This window comes from Phascolarctos cinereus, unplaced genomic scaffold (genome assembly GCF_003287225.1).
Source record: "Phascolarctos cinereus isolate Bilbo 61053 unplaced genomic scaffold, phaCin_HiC Scaffold_4;HRSCAF=312, whole genome shotgun sequence".
Classification (NCBI taxonomy): Eukaryota; Metazoa; Chordata; class Mammalia; order Diprotodontia; family Phascolarctidae; genus Phascolarctos; species Phascolarctos cinereus.
This window is the reverse complement of record NW_027555847.1, coordinates 21,309,143-21,335,287: the sequence shown is the minus strand read 5'-3', so window position 1 is coordinate 21,335,287 and position 26,145 is coordinate 21,309,143. Positions and strand designations below refer to the sequence as shown.

The 26,145-nt window shown below is 41.8% G+C and overlaps 1 protein-coding gene and 1 pseudogene across 2 annotated transcripts in view; one reads left to right on the top strand and one right to left on the bottom strand.

The window, feature by feature from the left end:
- Positions 1–13,733: 13,733 nt before the first annotated feature.
- On the bottom strand, positions 13,734–14,035 carry LOC110196029 (cytochrome c pseudogene; annotated as a pseudogene).
- Positions 14,036–20,332: 6,297 nt separating this feature from the next.
- Positions 20,333–26,145, top strand: part of DENND6A (DENN domain containing 6A) — a 66,578-nt gene continuing 60,765 nt past the window's right edge. The window contains exon 1 of one of the 2 annotated variants that reach the window (XM_020969077.2): positions 20,333–20,650. In XM_020969077.2, the coding sequence (XP_020824736.1) occupies positions 20,378–20,650 (273 nt within the window). In that variant the 5' untranslated portion in view covers positions 20,333–20,377. The remainder of the gene's footprint in view (positions 20,651–26,145) is intronic. The other variant, XM_020969078.2, reaches the window with a different exon arrangement.

Sequence of the window (26,145 nt, the reverse complement as noted above, 5' to 3'; positions counted from 1 at the left end):
TGAATTTCTTCAGGCAACCAAATTTAGAAAGCATTTCCTATAAGTACCAAAAGCCTTGGTCAGATCAATGAATATTGTGTACGGTCCTCTGTTCTGCTCCTGGCATTGCTCTTGGAGTTGTCAGACAACAAACACCGTGTTAACTGTTCCTGGGCCCTTTCTGAAGCCACACCGGTCCCCAAGTAGATGATCATCTTCCAGATCAGCCTATTAAGGAGGCCTCTGGCAAGAATTTTCCAGCAATGACTAAGAGAGAGACCTCAGTGATTGTTATAGGACAATCTATTTCTTTTACCTCTTGACATATAACCTGGAAAATTTTTTTTTTTTTGGCTAGGCAATGGGGTTCAGTGACTTGCCCAGGGTTACACAGCTAGTAAGTATTATGTGTCTGAGGCCGAATTTGAACTCAGGTCCTCCTGAATCCAGGGCCGGTGTTCTATCCACTGCACCACCTAGCTGCCCTGAACCCAGAAAATTTCAGTCAGCTTTTGTATGAGCAATGGATCTGGACCTACACAGTCCACATGACTCTCAGTACTAGTAAAGGGCAGGTCTGTGTTCCTCTACACTTTGGCTCTGAAACTCACTACTCCTGGGCTTTAGGTTTTAAAGCTCTCGGTTAGAACTAGGGACTACCCTAATTGGTCCAAGACACTGCCTCCAGGCCCGCTACTGTGGGCTTTATTCAAACTCTAGTTCTTATCCAGGTTTCATTGTTCTCCTTGTTGCTGTCTCTATCTCCACCACAGCTAGTCCCCATTACACAATGAAACAGCCTGGGAGAATATGCCTCTGGTCTGGTTAACACATTCTCAGCTCTTTTATTAGTCACACTAATACCTACACCTGTCAGCTTCCTATAATCCTCCCTGAAGCTTAACCTCTTCAACCTACAGTTGACTTGGAGCCTGCCCTTGTAGGTAAATTAGGGCAGGTGAATTGTATTCACCTTTCCTCTGCCTCTAGCTTCCTCCTTCATTATCAGTAACATTTTCCAGGAGGCTGGAGAACCTACGTAGGATTGCTAAAAAGAGAACTCTCTTGACACTCCAGTGCCTCCCACTTCCACCCTAGAGACTCCTACAGGTATCCAGACAAATCCTTAAGGACTTGCACTCACTCTCTCCTCCCAGCAGATGGTAAGCCAAGTTGGGGTTTCTAGAGAGGTATTCTCAGACCCCACTTACACTCATTTCCATTCCTCTTTTCTGACACCTGTCGAGCCCTCTGATGACCTAATGCCAATTATCTTGAGGTTACAAGAAGCCCCAAGAAAGTCTTAGAAAAGTAGAGGGGGAAGAGACAAAACTGGTGGCTGCAGTCATCTCTGAAGTTAACAGTGAAAGGGAAGGGAGATCAAAGACAATAGCTTGAGGGGATGGCAGAGTCAAGTGAAGGTGTTTTTTCTGTTGTTTGCTTTTTAAAGACTGGCTAGATTTGCATATACATGTATAGCTCCACTGTGCCACCTCCAAAGAAAATTCAGAAAAGCTACTAAGAGGGAGTGGGATAGAAATTATGATTTCTTCCTGCAATTAAACTTCAGATTTAAAAGGAAGTTGGGCCAAATAGCCTCAGGGATATGAGCAAAGACGATGAAGTGTGTGTAGGAATCTCATTATTGGAATTGGCTACGTTAACCTTTCTTTTTACTTCCGCCACTAACAAAGGGATGCAGCTGCCAAAAGGAACAGAGGAACTCAGGAAATTAACTGGGCCTGAGCACAAAATTCTCTGTGTCTCCATTTCCTCAAATGTAAAACGAGGGGATTGGAATTAGAATGATCAATAAAGTCCCTTCTGGCTCCAAAATTCTTTTAAAAATTAATATACGTATAGTTGTCTTCTGTTTTTACATCACTTTAATTTCCAGATCTCTCCTTTCCTTTCTCCTTCCCAGGAAGTTAAGCATTAGAACAAGGATTTAAAAAAAAAAAGCAGTTCAGCAAAAGTAGCCAACATTATCAACTGAGTCTGACAGTATATGCAATGTTCCACACCCATAGTCCCTGGACAGCTCTAAAACGCTATGATTTATGAAAAGGAATATGGAAATGTCCGCTAGAACCTCTCCAGGAAGCAAAGGGAGAAAAACTACTTTACTGCCCAAAGGACTGTTAATAACTCAACTGAGGATTTGCTTGTCATGATGACAAAGTCTGAACATTATGAGAAAGTTTTCTTCCCCCTCACCTACTTTTAAAAATTAAAATTGTATTGACATCTTTTATACAGCATAGTTACTTCTAAATAAACTGCACCTTCTCCTAGAAAGGTTTCTGAATGTAATGACAAAGAACGATTCTAAAACTAGCTTTCCCTGTTGATCTAAAAAAACTTTGGTTTATTGAACAGTGAAACATAAGATCCCTTTATTTGTTTATTTTTGTCTCTGGGAGAGGACTAAGTAGGTATGGATTTCTTTTTGGTATTTATAATTTCGTTTGGTCTTAAAAATAAATTTGGTACATTTCAGGGTGCTGTAGATAATTCATATAATTAGTGTCATTTAAAATTAATGAACCATGGAATTACTGCAAGTGCCTTTCCATTTCGTGGGCGGAGAGTGAGGAAGCTGGACTCAATTAATCAATCAGTCAGACCCTCAGATTCCTGGCCTTTATCCTATGATTTCTAATTCAGAGAGAAGTGTCAAGCTAATTTAGGGACAGTCACTAAGACGTGCTTTAGGACCTGTCCATTGTTCTAACCTCAACAAAAATGCTTGTCTGCATTAAATCCTTATACGCAAAGACACTATATACCAGTAGAAAATCCTGGCTGTCAGGGAAACTGAGTGAAAGTCCCACCCAGTAGCTAATATTTATCATTTTAAAATTACGTTTTCTAATTTAATAGATATAATGTGATATTTCAGAATTGATGTAATTTGTAATTCTATGATTATTGGACAGTTTGAAAATTTTTTTCATGAAGTTATTGATCATTTGTCTCAAAAATCTACATCCTTTGATCATTTTTCTATTGGGGAATGAATTTTACTCTTATGGATTTGTGTAAATTTCTTGTGTATTTTGGTTGTTAGATTTCTATCAGTATAAACCATCCTAGGACACAGGTTCTGGACTTAACAGAGACAGGTTTAAAATTTGGGGGCAGTTTCAAGATATCAGGCTTCTTTGGCAAATCTCCAAATATTGTTTCAATATAGCTCTTCACAGATGTGGACTTGTCGGATTTCATGAAAGCACTCTAGGTAACATTAGGTAATAGGTAATATTAGGTACAGGAAAACCTTTCGTATACACCACGTAGAAAAATGAAAAAACAACATAAGGGATTCACAGTAGCTCAAAAATAGTTCATAGGTTTCCCTTTCCTTATCCAGAGAGTCTCATCTTGTCCTAGGGCCCAGTTCAATCACCCAGACTCATAGCATGCCCCAATCATTCTGATTTCCATCATAATAGAAACAAACAGATTGACAAAGGGGACAAATCTCCAACATTCTGGTGAATTCTCTTTTCCCTTCAGGCATCCAGCATTATGGTACTACCCTAAGGGCATGGACTCCCTGAGAAGTGAAACATACTTAGGATTACTAAAAAGAGAAGTCCCCTCCCACTCCTGTGCTTCTCACTTTCACCCCAGAGACGCCTACAGGTGTCCAGAGGTATGGCACTTGCACTCACCTCCTGCCCCCAGCAGATGGTAAACCAAATTGGAGTTTCTAGAGAGGTAACATCTTTCTCATCAGACTCCACAGATCTATTACATTAGTTTTTCCAATATTCTATTTAGATCTGTACTGTCCAAATAATGCATGGTAATAACAGGTTCAGGTATCTTGCTTCCCCTTGTGTGGCTCTCTCATTCTTGCTACTCTTCTTGCTCTGAGGGGATCTCATGTGCAATCCTTTTCTCCTTAAGAAGATGATGCTGTCCCAGAATTTTCCCTTCCTAGAAGGCTGGGTCCCAGAACTCCCTAAGGTTGGTACTGTTCAAGAACTGCTCTTCCCTTTATCTAGAGGGCTGGAGTGTCACGTAGTTCTCTCCCAAGGAAGCCATGGGTCTGGGCATGTGCCTCTGGCTGACCAAGGCTGGATCTACACCTTCATAGTCCAGGAGCTCAAGGTCCAGAAATTATCTGTCTGCTCATTCTGGCACTGAGGACCATTGCTTGGTTCCTGGGGAATCAAAGATCAAAGGCCAGTTTCAGATTGCTAGTCTTGTATTTATGCCTAGCTCCCTCAATTTCAAAAACAGAATAGGTGAAAGAGAGAAAAACAGAAAAGGATTGATTTCATAACTGATGGTCTTTGTTCTTTTATTTGTTGTTGAGTTGTTTCGATTTGTATCAGACTCTTAGTGACCCCGTTTGGGGTTTTCTTGGCAGAGACACTGGAGCAGTTTACCATTTCTTTCTCCAGCTCGGTTTATAGATGAGGAAACTGAGGCAAACAGGGTTAAATGATTTGTGCAGAGTCAGATTTTTGAACTCAGGAAGATGAGTCTTCCTGACTTCAGGAAAGGCACTCTGTGCACCTGGACCAGCACAAACGATAGGTAGACCCATTTATTAACTCATTCCCAATGAGTTGAGATACAATTGAAGTCCCAAAGGTTCACCACCCTACAAGCTTATCAAGTTGATCAGCTAACTCCCCTTTTAAATCCACTGCATCAGAAATACTATCTTCTCCCAATTTGTTCCTTTCCTTTTTGTAGTACTGAAATTTTATTTTTATGTGACAAAACGATTGTTCCATTCCCTGTAATTTCTTCCATTTGATGAATAATTTAAAATTTTCCTCTTCTGTACAACTGTGACTAGACATTACATTTTTTTCTAATTATTTATTTTAAATATGTAGGCCATGGATTCATTTGGAATTTATTTTGATATATATTATGAAATGCAACTCTAATCCCATTTTCGGGTCATTCTGCTCTCTAGTTTTTCCAGTAATTTTTATTGAAAAATGAATCCCTTCCCTGGTTTTTTTATTTTTTCAGACAGTGGCCTATTATATGCTTTTACTTCTTTTTAAAGCTCTCATGCTTGCAATGTGCCAGGTAGATGCTATCATTATCCCCTTTTTGCACAAATGAAACTGATTCAGATAAATGGGAGTATTTTTTTCTTTGCAACAAGTTTCTCTGATAAAAGTCTCTCTTCTAAGATTTATAGGGAACTGATTCAAATTTATAAGAATAAGAGTCATTCCCCATGTGATAAACGGTCAAAGGATGTGAACAGGCAATTTTCAGAGAAGAAAGCAAAGCTATCGATAGTCATATGAACAAATGCTCTAAATCACTAATATTTACATAATATGTATTTGTTCTGGTCCCGTTTTCTGAGAGTCAGGGGTGTTACGTTCCCCAGACCCATCACCAGCCCCTCTCTGGTACCCTGATAGAGTTGGAGAAAGTGTCTCTTTTCTGCCATTAGCCAGAGCTCCCCACTGGTTGATTTTCCCTATACTCCCTTTTAGGGGCCAGTGACTAGAGTGACTTGTATCTCATTTCCATTTAACCACTTTATATCAGATTAGCTTTTACAGAGGGATATTTACTTCAAAGGCGCAAGAACAAACATATAAACATTTTTACCAACACCTTGGAACATAATTGTTTCATACCACCTTGTGGGGGAAGGGATTAGACTTGCTGCTTAATTTAGTTTCTACTTAGCATCATTAGTCCCACCAAGTTCAAGTTCAAAACACCATTGGGCTAGCACTCCAGACCATTGCTCCTCAAATGCTTGGGATGTGCCAGGTACCATGCTAAGTGCTTTAAAATTATTATCTCATTTGATCCTCACGACAGTCCTGTCAGATTGTAGCTAGGAGAGCTGCAGTGTCCATGGGCTTCAAGATCCCCATGGCTTGAGCTCCTGACTCTATTCCTTGCACCTAGAATTGAAAATGACAAATGAGGCAATACCAAAACTTCAAGCTTGTTTCTCAAGGCCACATGCTTTAAGGGGAAGGGCTACATTACATTTATAATTTTGCTTGATTCATCCTATTAAATTATTTGTTGTTAATATTATTTTGACCAGATCTATGGTTTCATCAGAATAATGAGGAACTACCATTACTAATGTGTGTTGGTATCTTCTCTGGGATTGATAGAGCGTTGCTTGGGCCATTATGGATCAGATATGGGGCTTATACTTAGATCTTCCAGTCTCTGAGGCTAGCTCTCCATAAGAAATGAGTGGGCTTTTCCAATTCTCAGATAGTATTGATTTTCTTACTTTTTGTCATTCAGGTTAACTTTTCCTTTATAAATATAATTGCTAGGCCATTAAATACTAAAACAATTTTTCATTGTCAACGGAACCTTTAATTATGATAGAATTCTTTTATCTCTTAAAAAAAATGTTTTTGTTGATATAGTTTGTTTTTACATCACCTACATTTTCCAATGTATTCTTCCTCTCTCTTCCTCCCAGAAAAACATGCCTTATAACAATTAGATTATCATTAGATTGGGAACTCCTTGAGGGCAGGGTCTGTTTTTTGCCTCTTTTTGTATCATCAGTACTTAGCACGGTGGCTGGCACAAGGTAGGTGATTAATAAATGGTAATTGATTGACTGACTAAATTAAAAAGAGAAAAAAATAGTTAAGCAATATTGTAAAAACGATTAAATGCGAAAAACTTAGTTATTCTGATTAATACAATGACCCAAGACAATTCCTAAGGACTCATGATCAAAATTACTTTCCATCTCTGGAAAGAGATCTAATGAACTCTGAGTGCAAATTGAAGTATACTTTTTTCACTTTATTTTTCTTAGTGGTTTTTTTTTTTTTTTTTTGCAACATTGCTAATAGAGAAATATGTTTTGCATGATTTCGTATGTCTAACTGATTTTATATTGCTTGCCTTCTCAACGGGTGAGGGAGGGGCCAAAGGGAGAGAAAGAATTTAGAACTCAAAACCAATTTTAAGTTAAAAATAAATAAATAGACTCTTCTAAGGGTATATACATGTTCAACAGCCCCTGAGGTTAGTCTTTGGTCTATGAGAGAAAGCCACTGACCTCAATGGACTAATTATTTGCTAGCCATAATTAATAAATTGATTATTAATTTAAAAATAAATACCTAATGAATTGGAAAAATAAAAAATTAGCTTAGCAAAACTAACCAAAACATCAAAAAAGTTTGATATTATATGCAGTGGTCCACATCCATAGTCTCCTGCTTCTGGCAAGAAAGGAGGTGTAGTGCCTTCTTCTGTACTTTCTGGGGGGCCAAGATTGGTCAATATAATCTCATAACATTCAGTTCTAAATGTTTTTTTCCCTTTACATTGTTATAGTAATTAGTGTATATTGTTTTCCTAGTTCTACTTACTTCACTTTGCATCAGTTCACATATACTTTCCAAAGATTCTCTGTGTTTATCACTTTCATGGTTTCTTACAGCTCTGTAATCCTTCATTCCATTTGTGATAGGACAGCACAATTTGTTTAGCCATTCCCCTGACTGATGAGCACCTATTTTGTTTCCAGTTCTTTGCTGCTACAAAAAAAGAAAAGGAAAAAGAGAAAAAAGTGGCTTTTTTTTCCTGTAAATATTTTAATGTGCTTAGGGCTTTTCTTTTTGTCATTTGCCTCCTTGAAGTATATGCCTTGGCAATCAAATCTCTGCATCAGAGGGTATGGACATTTTAGTCATTTTCTCAGCATAATTCCAGATTGCTTTCCAGAAAGGCTGGACCAATTCAGCCTTCCACCAATTGTACGTTAGTATGCTCATCTTTCCACAAGACCCCTCCAACATCGACTAGTCTCACGTTTTAATGGTCTTTGTCCATGTGCTGAATTTGAAGTGAAAACTAAAAGATATTTTGATTTGTACTTTTCTTGTTACTAGTGATTTGAAGCATTCTTTCCTATGGTTGTTTCAGAGTTTGCATTTCTAATTCATAGAATCCTTTATCTCTCCATGTTTACCAATTTGAATCAGCTTTGTCTTCCTCTTAGATTTAAAAAATTCTATTTCAGAAGAACTTGATGAAGAAGGGAGGCATGGCTAGATAGCAGTTTGTCTGAAAAAGAACTTTTAATATTAGTGAACTGGAAGCTCAATCCAAGTCAATGGTGCTATGCTACTCAGAGACCAGATAGAAGACAAAAGTCAAGTGACTAAAGCATTTAATCAGGACTAGACAAGTTGAAAATAACAGAGATAGCCACATAGTATGATTGTTTTTAATACTGCAAACAATTGAGAACAATTTCCTACGGACTCAGTGAACCAGTAGGGAATAATCAATAGTCAATAAACATTTGTTAAGTGCCAGGCACTGTGCTAAGTGCTAGGGATGCAAATATGAAAAAAATAGAGACAGCCCCGGCTCTCAAGGAGCTTACAACTAATTAATTAAGAGGGAGAAAGTTCGTGATGTGAGGGCATAGTGAAGAAGTCAGTGAGAGAAGTCCCAGAGTGGGACAGTCAGGTGAGATATGAGGAAGTGTCTCAGTTGAGCTCCCTCCTTCAAAGGAGGTTTGGAGCTCATGACCCCACCCTCCTACCTGACGGTAGTGATGAGGTGGACTTCTAAGGCTGATAAACTCTTGCAGGAAAGGAGCAAATTCTCCCTGTGTTCCTGGCTGAGGCAGGGATGCCCTTCCTTGCAGCTGGTACAGCCCTTCAGGAAGTTCTTGGCCTCCTCAAATATCACTTAGTATAGTTCCACCACTTAGGCAGCTAGGTGACATAGTGGATAGAGTACAGGGCCTGGAGTCAGGAAGACTCCTCTTGTGAGCTCAAATCCGGCCTCAGACACTAACTAGTTGTGGCAAGTCACTTCACCCTGTTTGCCTCAGTTCCCTCATCTGTAAACGAGCTGGAAAAGGAAAAGGCAAACCATTCTAGTATCTTTGCCAAGAAAACCCCAAATGGGGGTCGGACAGGACTGAAAAATAACTCAACTCGAAAGCTCTCATTTGCTGATGCTGATCTTCCTCTGGAAGGGTTTCTGGGCTGCTGTTTCAGGATCCTCATGTCCTGTTTGCAGCTGACATTGAGCAAATTGCATCAATTATCAGAACACTGCAGAGAGCTAAGTGGAATTTATAACCACTCAAGAGTTTAGCTTAACTATCAGCTGGGAAAAACCAAGTGGATGAAGAACGTCTATTACTCAAACTATATCGAGCTTGCTCATCTGTGTGTGTTTTACACGTGTGTGTCTGTGTGTATACATATATATATGTATACACACATACATAATCATGTCTATATCCATATATCTTTGACAGACAGACATAGGTTGTTTAAGCCTCACGTGCCTGGCTTCCTCGTGCTGCTCCTCCCTGCTTTGGCTGATTGGCATCTTTATTCACTTATAGGCAGACTCCCTGGGCTAGCTCCAGCACAAAAACAGTTCTGCAGAGGAGCTACTTCTCACCTTCTTAAGTCTTTTCCTGCCTTCCTAAGAGCACTGCGCCAAAGGACATCTCAGAGAGCTATGAAACACATACATACACACATACACACAAAACAATGAAATACACATATATGTACGTATATATACACATATATTTATAAACATATATATAGTCTTGATTAAATGCTTTAGCCATTTGATTTTTGTCTTATATATATATATATATATTCTATATAGAATATACATATATGTATGTGTTTATATTATTGCTGTCTTTGATTTTTAATTTTTTTTCCATGTAAGTTTTATTGATGGAATATAAAATCTTTGAGGGTAAAGTGTGTTCAAGTTTTGTTTTTGTATTCTTAACACCGACTGAGCACAGTGCCTGGTATACAGTAGGTACTTAATAAATGCTTATTGATTGATTAACCACTGCTTATTGTTTTTAATAGGCTGTTATTTCTGGATACACTCCCCTGTCCCTCTTACACCCTACCTTACTCCTGATGCTAATTGAATCCTTCCTTGTAAAAAGAAAAAGATTTGAGCAAAAACAACCAAGACGGTAACTGCTAGTGACCTTTGTCTAACACTGTACATGAAACTTCGTCCTTGCAGTGAAGCCTGCTTGCAGTGAAGCGTGGCATTATCTGCTCTCTGGAAACCTTTGTTTTTGCTGGGGGCCCGGTGCCTTGACTTCCTTTTCGCTGTCATTTCAGGTTTGGTTTATTTCATTCTTCATCAGTTCATGTAAACCTTCCTGTACTTCTCTGAATTCCTCCTATTTGTTACTCATTGTTGTTGTTCAGTTGTTTCAGTCATGTCTGACTCTTTGTGACCCATTTGGGGTTTTCTTGGCAAAGATCCTGGAGTGGTTCACCATTTCCTTCTCCAGCTCATTTTGCAGATGAGGAAATTGAGGCAAACAGGGTTAAGTGACTTCCCGAGGGTCACACAATTAGTATGTGTCTGAGGTCACATTTGAACTCGAGTCCTCCTGACTCTGGGCCCAGAGCTTTATGTACAGAACCTGCTGCCTGCCCTTTCATTCCTTACTACCTCAGAATATCCCATTGCATTCATGTGTCATAGTTTGTTGAGGTGTTCCTAGCCGAGATTTAAATAGTGTAAGAGCCATTCTTAGAGCCAAGCTTCCTACAATGAAATTGCCAAGAAAAATAAAGGCAATAAACATCTCCAAGGCATTTCATTTGCTATTGTTGTTCAGAATTGATTTTTACACTTTGATCGGAAATGAGTGTGTGATCACTGTCATTTTATTCGTAGAAATAACTGTGGCTTTCAAGAAAGAACACCACTTAATTTTTGCTTCAAGAAAACCCTGAGGAAATACTATTAAAATGAGTGAGTGGAATAGTTGATTTAAGAGGAGCTGATTCGAGCCGAGAGCACACAGAGAAAACCTGTCTTAAATATTCAGCTTTTTCCTCGTCTGATTTACAAAAGTGGAATCTTTGTAAAATTTTATTCCTATGAAATAAGCTCCAAGACATCTGTAGTAAAACTGAATTAACCTGCCATTCATATGTGTTTATATGTGTACATATAAATAAAACTTGGACATTCTCCCGCCAGTCCCCAATATCTTGTTTTATTTCTGTTGTGCTAAAACTCAGTGTTGACAATCTGCCCGAGTTACAAGGATCCAGGGATGGAAATATTCTAGCCAGTGGAGGGAAAAATTTGTTCGTCACAAGAAAGGAATGTAAGTTTCTCGAGGACAAAGCAATGTTTTCTGAATGTTTTGGAAATGTCAAGTTCTGGCTGATAGGGGCTGGGCTGCCTTTCAGCTGTGAACTTTCAATAAAGGGCCCACACCTGTTTCGCAGGTGGGCTCATCCACACAGCGAGAGATCAGTAAGGGGGTAAGAAAATAGCTTCTTGACTGGCTAGATCCTCACTTTTCTAGGTTGTCCTCACTAGGCATTTTGACTTCTCTTATTTTTCCTTTTCTGGCCTGACCCTTGTTCTTGAACAAACAAAGATCTAGTTTGCTTTCTGGTTCTAATCTGGTTAAGTCTTGAGCTTTGATTTAAGACGCACATACATAGATGTTTACATGTACTCGTTACTGGCAGTCACGGAGCATGGGCCTAATGGGGCGGCATCCTAATGTGGGTGTGTGTTGGGGGGCTGGGTGGAGGTGGGATTTCCCATCGGCCCTTCCCTTTTAGTCCACATACCTCGCTCATACCTGTTTACAACAGGACCGTAGATGGGATTGTAGAGCTAGTGCTGGAAGGGACCTCTGAGGTCATCTACTCCAATCCCTTATTTTACAGAGGGGGAAATTGAGGCTCAGAGAGGTTAAATGGCATACAACAGAGAAGACATTTTAGAGCTAGAAGGGACCTTTGAGGAAACTGAGGCCAAAGTGAAATGACTTGCTGAAAGTCCCACAGCTAGTGAATTATAACCTTAATTATTGACTTGTGATTTAATACACCGATGCACTCAGCGATCTTTAATAATAATAGTAATCATTATTAGCAATAATAATAATAGCCTACATTTTTATGGTGCTATGTGGATGTGATCTCATTTGCTTCCTACCACAAGCCTGTCAGGTAACTCACTGCTGTCTGCCTCATCAATTATTTGGCTGAGATTACAAACAGAAATCATAAGGAGAAGGGGAAAGACAGGTCTTCTAAAAGCAGGCACTCTGAGAGCCCCAGAGTATTGCGGTAAAGGGCTAATGAGACCTCTGAGGTTGCTGTGCTAAATGGCTTTCCGTTATCGTGCTGCTGTATCAGATGAGATCATACATGTAAAATGCTTTGTGAACCCTGAAATTCTACATAAATGTGAGCTATGAGATGATGGTGGTGCTTTTTAAAATGGGTAATGCCTTTCATGGTTTTGGGTCTCCTTCTTACAGAAGACTTTGCTGCCATCAAGGTGCCTACCATTAGGAGTCCTGACTTTTCTTCTCTTACCCACCATTGTTTGCTACCTATAATTTACAATGGGATGAGAACCCAAAAAAGTAATCTTGTTAGAGCTCTTAGTAAAGTGAGAGTCAATAGGCCCTGAGTGATGACCCTGATCAGTTTTTGACTGTATTCCATAGAGTTCAAAGTCCCTGCATATGTGATATATAATTGAACTTCTACACATGACTTGACTTTGAACTACATTCAAGGGACATTTTATTTTTGACTCTCTTGTATTCATATAAGTGAATAAGAGATGTGAAATCTTTGAAGACTGAATCCAGGGAGCAGCAGAAATTTCTTTTCCTTTCTAATTTTGGCTTGACTATTTCTGTACATGAATATAATGGAGGAATCACAGAATAGCAGAGTTTAAAGAAACCTCCCAGGACAGCTAATTAAATCCAAGTCAAGTCAGAAAGAATTTATTAAGAGCTTACTAGAGGTCAGGCAGGAAGCAGCTAAGTGGCTCAGTGGACGGAGTGCTAGGCCTGCAGTTAAGAAGACCTGAGTTCAAATGCAGCCTCACACAATTTACTAGCTTTATGAACCAGGGCAAGTCATTTAACTTTTTTTTTTCAGGAAAAGTGTATTCACAAGTGTTTAATTGCTGAATTCTTATGATCACATCATTTACAGCTGAACCCTCCACTATTAACACTACTATTCACATACTATAGAACATGTCTGCAAACTTTAAATTCAATGGGTCTTAAAATTCTAAGGTACAACTGAGCTTAAAACAAGTACTTAACAACTCAGCAGAAGGTCCTATCTCTAGCTGAACTCCTCTGCCTCTCCACAGTTCCAATGCAAAGACCACTCACCCAGTGTGATGGGATGTTCTTTACTCAAGATTGTTAGGTAATAAAATACACTGAAATGTCTTTCAACAATTTAAAGGCAGTATTTAATCAAATCATTGTAATTAAGCTGTTTATGCATGGAAATTTAGGGAATTTAAGTTGGAAATTCGTGGGTTTGTTTTGATTCAGTTGAACTTGCCTTTGGACAGACTGGGGCCCAACTTTTTCCAAAAGATAATTCTCCTCCCCCACCTCAACATACTACAGGTAAAAGTCATATGAAACTATTAAGTAAGTTTTCCCCATTGTTTAGTAAAAGAAGCCAGATTCAGGGCAGCTTGGTGGCACAGTGGCCCTTCAGTCAGAAGGACCTGGGTTCAAATCTGGCTCCAGACCAAATACTTGACACTAGCTATGTGACCTTGGGCAAGTCACTTAACCCCAACTGCCTAAAAAAAAAAAAAGCCATATTTAATCAAAACTTCCCAAGATAGAGGTGGAGCACATTACCTTTGATTAAAAAAAGAAAAGAAATCTCATCATGAGAGACATCTCCTTTATATAATAAATATGCAGCAGACAGTTATTACTCATTGGTGGCCTTTTTAAGGTATGCTATCAAATCTGCCCTTTCGCCCTTCTTCTTAAATGCATGTGAAGATCCTTTTTGTTCCAGGGATATACTTCTTGGGATTTTCCAAGTATTCCATCCATGTATTCTCTCCCTGGTTGATCCTTTTGTTCTTGCTGGCATCTGTGTAAGAGAAACTGGAGACTGGCTGGTCTTTCAGCCAAAGAGTCCATTCAGACTAGGCCCCCCTTCTCCACAGTGTGGCACTGAGCACCCTTCTGAACAAAGATCTTCTTGCCCTTCTCTGTGTCACCCATTGTGAATTTGGCTGGGCCCGCAGCCTTGCGCTCTACCATTCTCTGACTTGTGCTTCCTCTAGTCACTTTACCTCTGCCTTAATCCATTGGAGAAGGAAATGGCAAACCACTCCAGGCTATTTGCCAAGAAGACCCTGTGGACAGTATTGGTGTGATGTGGTCCACGAGGTCATGAAGAGTCAGACGTGACTAAATGACTGAACAGCAATACCCATCAGGCACCATGCAAAGTTATAGGGCTACAAATACAAGTCAAAAGACAAGCCCTCAAGAAGCTTCTATTCAAATAGGGTAAGACAATACATAAAAGGGAACTGAAAAGGGGTTGGAAAGGGACCTGTGGTTAGGCATGGTGGCACGGTTAGAGAGTAAAGCTTGGATGGTCTGAGCCTTTCCACAAAATGGAGGTCATGGGAGAACTCCCTTGTGGGAGAAGGGAAGTACCTACAGGACATTCAGGAGGGCCAAGGCCCTTTCCATTCCTAAGAAGTGATCCCTTTTCTGGCCTGCTGGCCCTCACTGTGTTCGACCTCATTGCAATTGTCAACTCTGTCTATCCCATAGTACTCTTCTGATTTCTGTGACGCTGTTCTCTATTGTCGACCACTTGCCTGTCTGACTATTTTGTCTCTATCTCCTTTTCTAGATCCGTTTCCCATGTGGTCAAATCAACAAATGTAGATTTCACACAATGTGTATTCTCTACTAAGGCCTTGTCTTGTTCGCTCTTCCCTGTTCTCTTAATACTTTCCCTTGGAGACTTTATCAGCTCCTCTGGGCCCAAGTCTCATCTCCTTGAAGAGGACTCCCAAATCTAAGTATCCAGTTTTCATCTTTCTCTGAGCAACACATTCCGCTGGGTATCATCTTCTGATGGTATCTTAAACTCAATACGTCTGAACCCCAATCCTAGGCCTCCCTAAACTGACCTATTTCTCCTGAAGGCAACATGACTTTCCTAATTGCCCACGTTCCTAACCTTGGCATCTTCCTTGATTCCTATTACACAACCTATTTCCAATTCTTTCCAATTTGACCTTCACCACATCTCTTGCATTGCTATTCTTCTCTCTACTAGAAAATCCATCATCTGGTCTTCATCACCTTTCACCTGAAATACCATAATCATCTAACTGATTCTAGCCCTTTCTAATCTACCTCTCATGCAGTTGTCAAAAGAAATCTTCATAGGGTACAAGTAAGACCATGTTACTCTCCTCCTCAAAAACTTTCAGGGGCTCCCCATTGCCTGGAGGATAAAATACGGACTGCTTAAGTTGACATCCAAGGTGCTCCACAATCTGGCTCCAACCAACCTTTCCAGATTTACTTCATTTCTCATCATGAACTATACATTCCAGCCAAAAGGAGTGTTTATTACGTGTTGTTCCTTACACTTGATTTTTTGCCTGCCTATGTGCATTTGTATAGCTCAGGGGTGGGGAACCTTCAGCCTCCAGGCCACATGTGGCCCTTTAGGTCCTCAGGTTCAGCCCTTTGACTGAATCCAAACTTCACATGTTCTGTGTGCCATTCTCCCCGCTCCTGGAATGCCTGCCCTCATCTCTGCCTCTCAGCATCCTTTCCTGCTCAGCTCCTGCACTGCCTTCTCTGTGAAGTCTTTCTCACTCCCCCTTGTGGTCAGTGCACCCCTACTAACCTCCCTTTCCCAGTCTTCCTTGCTCTGGACTCGTGTGGGGAAAGTCTGGTAGAATGCAAGCTTCTTCAGAGCAATAAGTTTTGTTTGTTACTTTGTATCTCTAGTACATGGAATGTTGTTACTGTTGCTGTTGTTCTTTGTGACACCATTTGGGGTTTTCTTGGCAAAGACACCAGAGTATTGTTCTTTTTTTTTAACAGATGAGGAAGCTGAGACAAATAGAGTTAAATGACTTCTCCAGGGTCACACAACTAGCAAGTGTCTGTGGCCAGGTTCAAATGCATGAAGAGTCTTCCTGATTCCAGGTCTGGCACTCTTATCTTCTATGTCACCTAGCTGCTTCCACAGCATCTATATGCCTGGCACATTACAGGTGCTTAATAAACTTTTATTAAGCTGAATTTCTATAGCAAGCCAGCCAAAATGGCCCTGAGGAGGGAGTAATATGTAATTGGCCTGGAAATCAGATTGTGAAGGGCTTTAAATGACAACCAAAGGAGTTTATATTTGAATCTAGGGACAATAAAGAGCCATTGAAACTTCTTGAGCAGGGGAAGAACATAGACCTGTGTTTAAGGAATATCAGTTTGGAAACTGTGTAGAAGATGGATTGGGGAAAGGAGAGTTTGGATGCAGGGAGGCTATTGCAGTAGTGGCCTGAGATGGATTGAGGGTCTGAACTAAGGTGACTGTGGTGTAGGTAGAGAAGAGGTAAGATGAGAGAGATGCTGTGGAAGTAGCATTGGCAAGATGTGGCCTGGGAACTGATTGGATAATGAAGTGTGAGTGAGGGTGAAGAGCTGATTGAATGCACCAGTGGAGGCTTAAGTGGATCTTCAGTAGGCTAGAGAGGAAGGACACAGGATTTGTTGATATTGGTTATCAGGGTGATTTGCTTTAGTCCAAGAGACTGCCCAAGGACAGATTCCAGGGATCTGGTCTCCTGATTTTGGATCAAAGTGAAGCTAGGATCTTCTAACAGAGTGATCCAAAGTGCTTTGTCAAATAATAACCAGAGTGCTCAGCAGGGGCTCAGATCTCTGTGTAGACTGTCTGGGTAGTGAAAGGATGCTTTAGAAGACCCCTTCCCTCTCCCTAGTAGGCTCCTCTGGTTGAAGTTGCAGGATCACATTTATCCTTGATAAATGCTGGGACAAGTGTGTTGGGGATAGTGCCCGTACCATCCCCGGTGTCCTGCCCACTCAAATGGAAGGAAGGAGGTTCTGTGGTTCTTGGGCAATCACATTGTATATGTCATTCTTTCTCCTAGGGCAGCCATGCTCTCCTCTGCAGAGACACCTCTCCTCTCTGTCTGTGCTGCTGGGATGCAGATGTTCTTACCTACGGGAAGTACCTTCAGCCCTGAGGTCTCCAGGTAGCTGCTCGCAAAAAGCCTCTGAAATGGCAGAAAGTTATTGGCCAACTCAGGCCTTCCTGGGCCAGGATGGAGCTGTCTGACACCACCTAGAGGTTTTAGGCAGGGAAACGGGAGAAAAACTCTGAGCTGGTCAAGTTAGGCTTGTTTTATTGGGAGTTGTCCCCAAAGGGCTCTGCTAGAGAAGGGTCTAATTGGATTCTCATACTCCCAAGCACATGCAGGGAGACCTTCCGTAGAAACACGATGGGGCAGAAGAGAGAGATGAGCCAGGTCCTTTGGAGATTTCAGCATGGGCTATAACTGAGAACTCAAATCAAAGGTCTCCCGACCATTACAATTTTTTTCATGTATAGCTCTTGCTTATTCTCTACTGATTTAATAATAGGGGAGGCAATTTTATGTTGGCTAACAGGTTAAAAAATCTCAAAAAGAGGAGGAACGAGAGGGCTGTGGTTTCGGATGGCAGCTGGCTCAAACCAGGTTCTTAACCTGGGGTCTATTGATCCCTAGGTAGATATCAAGGGGTCCATGAACTTGAAAAGGAAGAAAAAATACATCTTTAGTTCAATATAATTGGTTTCCTTTGTAATTTATGTATTTTATTTTATGCATTTGAATGTTTTATTCTGAGGAGTCCATAGGCTTCCCCAGACTGCCAGAGGGCTCCATCACCCAATAAAAGGTTGAATCCCTTCTCCATAGTGTTTAGAAATAACCTTGCTTGTTTTAGGCCTCACTTTCCTGCCCTCCCATCCTCCAAATCTTTATATTTCAAGAAATATAGAAATATACAAGGCAAGTTATAGGAAATGTGGGAAGAATCGTAAGGGTCATTTACTGAGGTTATCTCTGGGTTTCACTTAAGCTCTCTGGTTAAGTGACTTGTCCAGGTCACATAGGTAGTAAGTAAATAATAGCAAAGTCAGGCTCTGAACTCAGGTCCCCTGACTATATGCAAACTCTACATTCTTTCCACAGCGTCATATCAGACTCAGTGGAGTTCACTAGACCCTGACAGGAGGTCAGGGGGGAGGGGTCATCCCCCAAGAGGCCACAGGAATTTTAAACCATCAGGCACCAGGTCCAGGAAACCAGAGAATGACATGAGTCCTGATATTCCATTACCATAAGAGTGTTCCAAGGAGACTAGAGAAGGTAGATTGGATATAACCATTGGGGCTATGCCAAGGTACGTAATGATGTTACAATGAGGGTTATAGAATCGTAGATTTAGAAATGGGAGAGGCATAAGAGGCTTTCAGATCCAACCTTCTCATTTTACAGAGGAGTAAACTGAGGACCAGAGGAGTTAATCAATTTACTCAAAGTCACCCAGGTTATAAGTGGCAAAGCTGGGATGGGACCTAGGTGCGCTGACCTCACATACACTATTCTTTCAACTGTACCATGGGTGTTGCTCCCGTCGGTCACTCACACTCTTGTTGACTGCAGTGATGTTCCAGTGACATTTGGGGAAGGGCCAAGGGAGATACTCTGCCTGCAAATGTTATGGCCCCAGGGGGAGGGATGAGGAAGAGGAGAGTGTCTTTAAAAATATGTAACCCCATATCCCTGGGGGAAGTGGGAATTTGAGCTGGGTTGTGAATAACAAGCTTATTCCTCATAGCTGTAAACCGCAGCAGCACAAATATGAACTCGGATAAATTCAGGTTTCCTCTGCTTTACTTCTATAAGACGAGACCATGAGTGAGGCCCCATCAGGGAACAAAATTCTTTTCTTCTTTTTGAACCAAAAAGATAAGGAAAGTACCAGGAATTTGGCTAGTGAGGAGTGCCAGGTTGGGAAAGCTCTTAAGCCTTTATTCAGAACTCTCTAGTAATACTAGAAGGTAAGGAGAGCCACGCACGCACACAGCCCATCGTGTTCTTGGCGAAGCAGTCCTGGCCTGGCTTTCAAGTGAAAGAGATGAGGGGTTTAGATGCCTGCAAGGACATTATGAGCCAAAAGTGTCTTACGGCTGCCAAAAAGCTAACACGATCCCAGGTTGCCTCAATAGACGTATCAAGTCCCAATCAAAGGAGATAGTGGTCCCATTGTACCCCGTTGGTTGGACCATGCTGAGTATATTGTGATTTCCGTGCAGAGTTCGAGAAAGACAATGTCACATCCAGGTGAGGGTGAGTAAGGTCTGGTAATCACGTCCTTTGAGGTTGAATGAATCAGGGATATTTAGTTTGGAAAAGAGAAGACAGGGATGGATTTAGTGGATGACAGATTTATTTCTCCTGTATGTCTACAGACACTGTGAATATAGAAAGAGTCTGGTTCAGGGTTACATGTCACCTCTGACAAATATTGGCTGTGAGATCTTCCAACAGACTCTCAGTGCCCTAGGACCTAGGCTAGGGAGTTTTCCTGTTCCCAGAATTCCCAGATTTTAGTTCAGGTTAGGGATACATTTTCCAACATTTAAAACTGGCCCCAAACGCGTCTTTTTGAGATGGTCAGATCCCAGGTGGTTAAGTGCTGTATCAGGATGGTCATTTTTTTGGCTATTGTAGATTTCTGCTTTCTCCCTCCAAAGAGAGAACCCCAGAGAGCAGACTCTGGTAGTATCCCACTGGGGTCATTTTGTTTCTTCCTTTTTTGGTGGAGCTGTCATGTCATCACTTCAGAGAGCCCTGGATAAGGAAATTCTGTCTGTCAAAACTGATAGACAAGCCTCAGGTAACTTCAAGTCTTTGTGAATGGCCCTGGGTGTTGAAAGGAAGTGATTTGAAGGTGCCGGTTAATCCAGTAAGTGTCAGAAAAAGAACTTGAACCCATGTTTTCCTGACCCCAAGGATAGCCCTCTTCTTTCCCACCATGCAAACCTATGTACTTGAGAGAGGTTGTCACCCCCATTTTACAGATTAGAAAACTGAAGTTCAAAAGAGACTTCAGGAGCCCAGAAAGCTTTTGTCCAGGGTCACACTGTATGTATAAGCAGGAGGATTTGAATCCAAGCCTTGTGCATGGTCAACCCTGATCGTTTAGGCCCCAGCTGCCTCTGCTATCAATTCCTCTCAATTTATTATCTGTGGGAGAAGGGGGGAGGAGGTGAGGCTGTCCCTTTCCTCCTCCTTCTCCTCTTTCCCCTCCTTCCCCTCCCACTCTCTCTCCTCCCCTTCCTCCTCCTTCCTCTCCCACTCTCTCTCCTCCCCCTCCTCTTTCTCCCCTCCCGGAGCAGCTTTCGCGGATCACGTGTCTTCATGGCCCCGCCCCTAGCTCCGCCCCGCGGCTCCCGCGCACGCGCCCTGCCGTCCGGCAAGCTTCCGGAGCCGTCTCCGGCGGGGGCGGCCTATGGCTTGGCGGGGCTTGCAGGGCTCGAACCCGGGCTCGGGCTCCGGGCGGCCCCTGGAGGAGGAGGTGGCGGCGGCCGAGGAGGAAGAGGAGGCAGCGGCAGGCGCGACGGAGGAGGAGGAGGAAGAGGAGGAGGAGGAGGAAGAGGAGGAGGAGGAGGAGGAGGAAGGTGGGGGCCGCGGCCGGGGCCGGCTGCGCTGGGACGGCTTCTCGGCCTGGCTGCACTGCGTGTGTGTGGTGGGCTTCGACCTGGAGCTGGGCCAGGCTGTGGAGGTGAGACCCGGGGCCTGGCCGGGGGCGCGTGGGAACCCCTCCCCCTTTCTCCCCCTCCCCCCTCCTCCCCTCCCCCAGACAAAGGAGAGCCACCCCTTCCACCCCTCCTCTCCCCCACCTTTGTCCCCTTCCATTCTCCTGGCCTTCACATCCCTAGCCTTTTTCTCCCCCCCACCTCCCTCCCTTCCATCCCCTTCCCCTCCATCTCCTCCATCCCCCTCCCCTATGTCCCTTCCCTCTGCATCTTTCTCCCCTTCATCCCTATTTCCTTCATCCTCTTCCTCTCTCCATTCCCTCCTCTTCACCTCTCCCCTTCTCCCCCTTTCCTCTCTCTCCCTCCATGCCCTCCCCTTCAGTCCTTCCTCTGTTCCTCCCTTCTCTTATGTCCCCCTTCAGGCCTGGGAGCCCACAGCTGGTCATGTTACTCATGACCTAAAGCTGTCAGGGACTTGGGGTCCAATCCCCTCATTTTACTGAGGAGGAAACTGAGGCACAGAGATTCAGGGGCCTTCCCAAGATCACACAAGTAGTTAAGTGTGGGACTGGATTCAAACCCAAGTGTGATGACTTCAAATCCAGGGCTCTTTGCACACGCTACATCTCATTGACAGTGCTCAAGGATAGGGACAAAAGGGGCAGCGTATTCGCTCTGCTTTGCTCCATTGATACTGTTTTTTTCACTGACATATCTTTTATTGAATTGACTTGACTTCACCCAGGGAAAGCTAAGCAGAGAGTATGCTTTGGATCTTAATGAAGTGGAAGAAAGTAGTTGACAAGTTGAACTATAATAAAGGAACTGCCTGGAACACTTTTGTGAGAGTAGGAAAAGACCATGAGTGTTTCTTTCCGTTTACTGTAGGATTCTAGAGCTCGAAGGCAGATAGGTAGAGCACTGGGTCTGGAGTCAGGGAGACCTGTTCACATCCAGCTTCAAAGGCTTACTAGCTGTGTGACCTTGGGCTAGTCACTTAACTTCTGTTTGCCTTAATCCACTGGAGAAGGAAACAGCAAAGCACTCCAGTATCTTTGTCAAGAAAACCCCATAAGGAAGAATCAGACAGGACTGAACAGCTAAATAACAAAAAGAATCTAGAGCTGGCAGAGAACTGAGAGACCATTTAGCCCAAACCTCTCATCTTACAGAAGAGGAAACTGAGGCACAGCTAGCTTAGAGGATTTACCCAAGATCACCCAGGTAGTGTCAGGTGAATCTGATCTCAGACCATTCAACTTCAAACTCAGCACTCTGCATTGCACTCATTGGCTGTGCTGAGGATGGGGAGAAAGGGGGTATGACTGCCTGATTCCCTGTTCTTTGTTCTATAAATATTCAATTTTTCACTGACCCCTTTGGTTTGACTGACTTCATGGGGGATGAGATGGATGGGAGGGAAGCTTGGACCTGGCTGGTTGCAATTAACTTAAAGCTGTAATAGAAAAAGGTACCCTGATGCTCGGTGGGGGGTGCAAAAAGGAAGAGGCTGGGAGAAGTCTCAGGGACCCCAGAGGCCATCTAGCTCCCCCCCATTTTACAGATGAAGAAACTGAGGCTTTCACTCTTGGTGCATTTTACTCTTCCACAGAGCCTTTAATCTTGGAGCAGTCCTCATATTAAGTGTTTCCTGTTTAAATTCATTTTCCTTTTTGGTGGTTATTTCTTGACACTGATGAGTGTTTCTGGAATATTTAGGAAGTAAATGTCAGGATGGGTGTAGAAGAGGAAGCATTGTCTTGGTTTCATTTTTTGGGCAGAGGGTCTAGGCAAAAAGGAATTTGGGTTTCGTTTGTTATTTCTATATAAGGAGTACAGTATTTGTAGATGAAAAGAACGTGCCTTTTAAAAAGGGTGCAAGTATTGTGAACTGTTGCTGTCTGTAGGGTGTTCATTTCAAGTTGTTTGGTTCAGTATTAGTGTTGGGTTTTTATTTCTTTTCATCTTGTGACCTATTGGGTTTGCCAAAAGACTGGCCAGGGTGAAGGGTGAAATCTGACTGTGATACAGAGCTTCTCTTACCTAAGATGGAATGCTTGTTGAATTTTAGACCATTTATTGAGTGTCTCCCATGTAGCCAGGCACAGTGTTACAGAATGCAAAAACACCAGTGAAACAGCTCAGTGTGATCCCAGGGACCTTCTGTTGATTAATGAAGGGATGGCTCTTGGATTGGGATTTAGTGACAGGAAAGCTAGCTTAACCTCCTGGTTGGGAAGACCTGAGTTCTAGCCCCTCTTCTGACCCATGTTGGCTTAGGGACCTGAGGCTAGTCATTTAGCCTCTTAGTATACCTGGAAACTCTCCAAGGCTTTAAAGTACTGAACAGGAACCCATCTGCATTACTACAGGGAGATCTTTCTGCCATTGAGATTACAGGATAGCTCCCTGAAAGATGTCTACCCCAGAGTTTAGAGACTTGTTAGCACTGCCCTCTAAGCAGATTTATAAAGATTATCGATTATATAATCTGTGTGGCTGGGGGAGTTGAAGAATTAATCAAAGGTAGTGAGTGAACAGTTCATTAATTTATCAACAGGTGCAACAGCTTTTGAAGGCTTTGGGGAATGAAGAAATTTATAAACCACGTATAAACCATACCATATACTTCTTGACGTCATTGCACTTGAATTCCTGAGAAATATGGCATTGAGCTTCAATGGGTTTTCTGCTTAACGGTAGGAAACCCTTTGCTTTTGGCCCATTAGAAACAAATTTTGCCTTTACTCTTCTCACACTTCTCTCCCTGACCTGCCCCCCCCCTTCCTTCAGAATAGCATTAGATTAATCCTTCTCATACAGCCTTCTCCAGTCTCCTTGCTAGTGTGGCAGGATTATCCTTAATGGATTGCAGGGACCCACATAGATCTCACACTGGGTATAGATCTCAGCCTTTTGATTCAGATGAAATATGCTTAACAAATATTAAGGTCAGTTTTGAATGGGAAAAGTTCACTTAAGGGCGACCCTCAGTCTGGGGATGATTTTTGGAAATGGAGAAAAGGCATTTCCTCCAGATCGGGCTTTGGGATTGAGGTTGATTGTATGCATATATGCACCTGATGTGCTTTCTTTTAGATTTTCTGTGAATAAATTTTGATATAGTTTATTTTTGTGTCACAGATTCCTCTAAGTACCTCTCCCTTTCCTCTTTCACAGAGTCATCCTGTATAACAAATTCAAAAAAAAAAGAAGGGGGGGGGAGAAGAGAAACAAATCAGCAAAATCAGTTAATACAGTTCAAAAGTCTGAAAATATGTGCGTTGTTCCCACCCAAGGGACTCTGCGGAAAGAGTGTAGGAGGAGGGAGGGAGCTGTCTTCCTGTAGCTCTCATTTGGGTAGCTTGTTCTTTGTAATTCCACAAAATTCATTTTCGGTTGTTTTGTGGTTCTTCTTTGCACTGACATTGTTGCACATGTTGTGTTCTTAGCTGTGCTGATTTCATTCTGTCTCTGTTCATAGAAGTCTTTCCAGGCTTCTCCATGTTCATCATATTTGTCATTTCTTATAACGTAGTAATTAACATTACATTGCTTCACACAACACAGTTTGTGTGGCCATTCCCCAGTTAATAAGCATCAACTTTGTTTCCAGTTCTTTGCCACTACAAAAAATGCTGCTGTGAATATTTTTGTGTATATGGAGACTTCTTATCAATGACCTCATTGGTTTATGTGCCTGGTAGTGGAATCCCTGGGTCAAAGGATATGGACAATTTTAGTCACTTTATCTGTAAGTCCAAACTCTTCCCAGAATGGTGGTACTGATTCACAGCTCCACCAGCCATGCACTGGTGTCTATTTTTCCCACAAATCTTTCAACAGTTATTGATTCCTTTTTTTGTCCTCTTTGCTAGTCTGTCAGTAAGTGAAACTTCCATGATTTTGATGTGTATTTTTCTTGTGCTTTACAGCATTCATTCATGTGGTTATTAATAGTTTCTAATTCTTTTGTGAAATTTCTATTTATTCTTTGACTACTTATCTTTTGGGAAATGGCTTTTTAAAAAAAATTGTTTATTTTTAGTTTTCAGCATTCACTTCCACAAGTTTTTGAGTTCCAAATTTTCACCCCATCTCCCCCTCCCCCCACCCCAAGATGTCACGCATTCTGAATGTCCCTTCCCCTAGTCTGTCCTGTCTTCTATCTCTCTCCCCTTCTCTTATCCCCTTCCCCTTCTATTTTCCTGTAGGGCAGGACAGACTTCTGTACCCCATTTCCTATATTTCTTATTTCCCAGTAGCATGTGCAAATATAGGTTGTACATGTGCAGTTATGCAAAACACGTCCATAGTAGACATGTTGTAAAAAACTAACTCTATTTCCCTTAATCCTATCCTGCCCTCCCATTTATTCTATTCTTTCTTTTGACCCTGTCCCTCCTCAGAAGTATTTACTTCTGATTACCCCCTTTCCCAATCTGCCCTCCTCTCTATCATCCCCCTGCTCTCTTGTCCCCTTCTCCCCCTATTTTCCTGTAGGGTAAGACAGATTTCCATACCCAATTGAATGTGTATGTTATTCCCTCCTTAAGCCAAATCCTATGAGAATAAGATTCACTCATTCCCTCTCACCTTCCCCCGTTTCCCCGAACTTCCACTGTAAGAGACTTTTCTTTTCTGGTTTTTTTTTTTTGTGAGATAATTTACCCCATTCTACCTCTCCCTTTCTTCTTCTCTGAGTATAATCCTCTCTCATCCCTTAATTTTATTCTCCAGATATGACCCCTTAATCTTCAACTCACCCTGTGCCCTCTATCTGTTTATCTACATATACATACATATAATTTTTTTCCTCCAACTACCCTAATACTGACAAAGGTCTCATGAGTTATAAATATCATCTTTCCATGCAGGAATGTAAACAGTTCAATCTTAATAAGTCTCTTATGATTTCTCTTTCCTGTTTACCTCTTCATGTTCCACTTGAGTCCTGTATTTGAAAGTCAAATTTTCTATTCAGCTCTGGTCTTTTCATCAAGAATGCTTGAAAGTCCTCTATTTCACTGAATGACCATTTTTTCCCCTGAAGGATTATACTCAGTTTTGCTGGGTAGGTGATTCTTGGTTGTAATCCTATCTCCTTTGCCCTCCGGAATATTATATTCCATGCCCTGTGGTCCTTTAATGTAGAAGCTGCTAAATCTTGTGTTATCCTGATTGTGTTTCCACAGTACTTGAATGTTTCCTTCTGGCAGCTTGTAATATTTTCTCCTTGACCTGGGAACTCTGGAATTTGGGCTAAATATTCCTAGGAGTTTTCCTTTGGGGATCTCTTTCAGGAGGAGATCTGTGGATTCTTTCAATTTCTATTTTGCCCTCTGGTTCTACTATATCAGGGCAGTTTTCCTTGATAATTTCTTGAAAGATGATGTCTAGGCTCTTTTTTTGATCATGGCTTTCAGATAGTCCAATAATTTTTAAATTCTTTCTCTTGGATCTATTTTCCAGGTCAGTTGTTTTTCCAATGAGATATTTCACATTGTTTTCTAATTTTTCA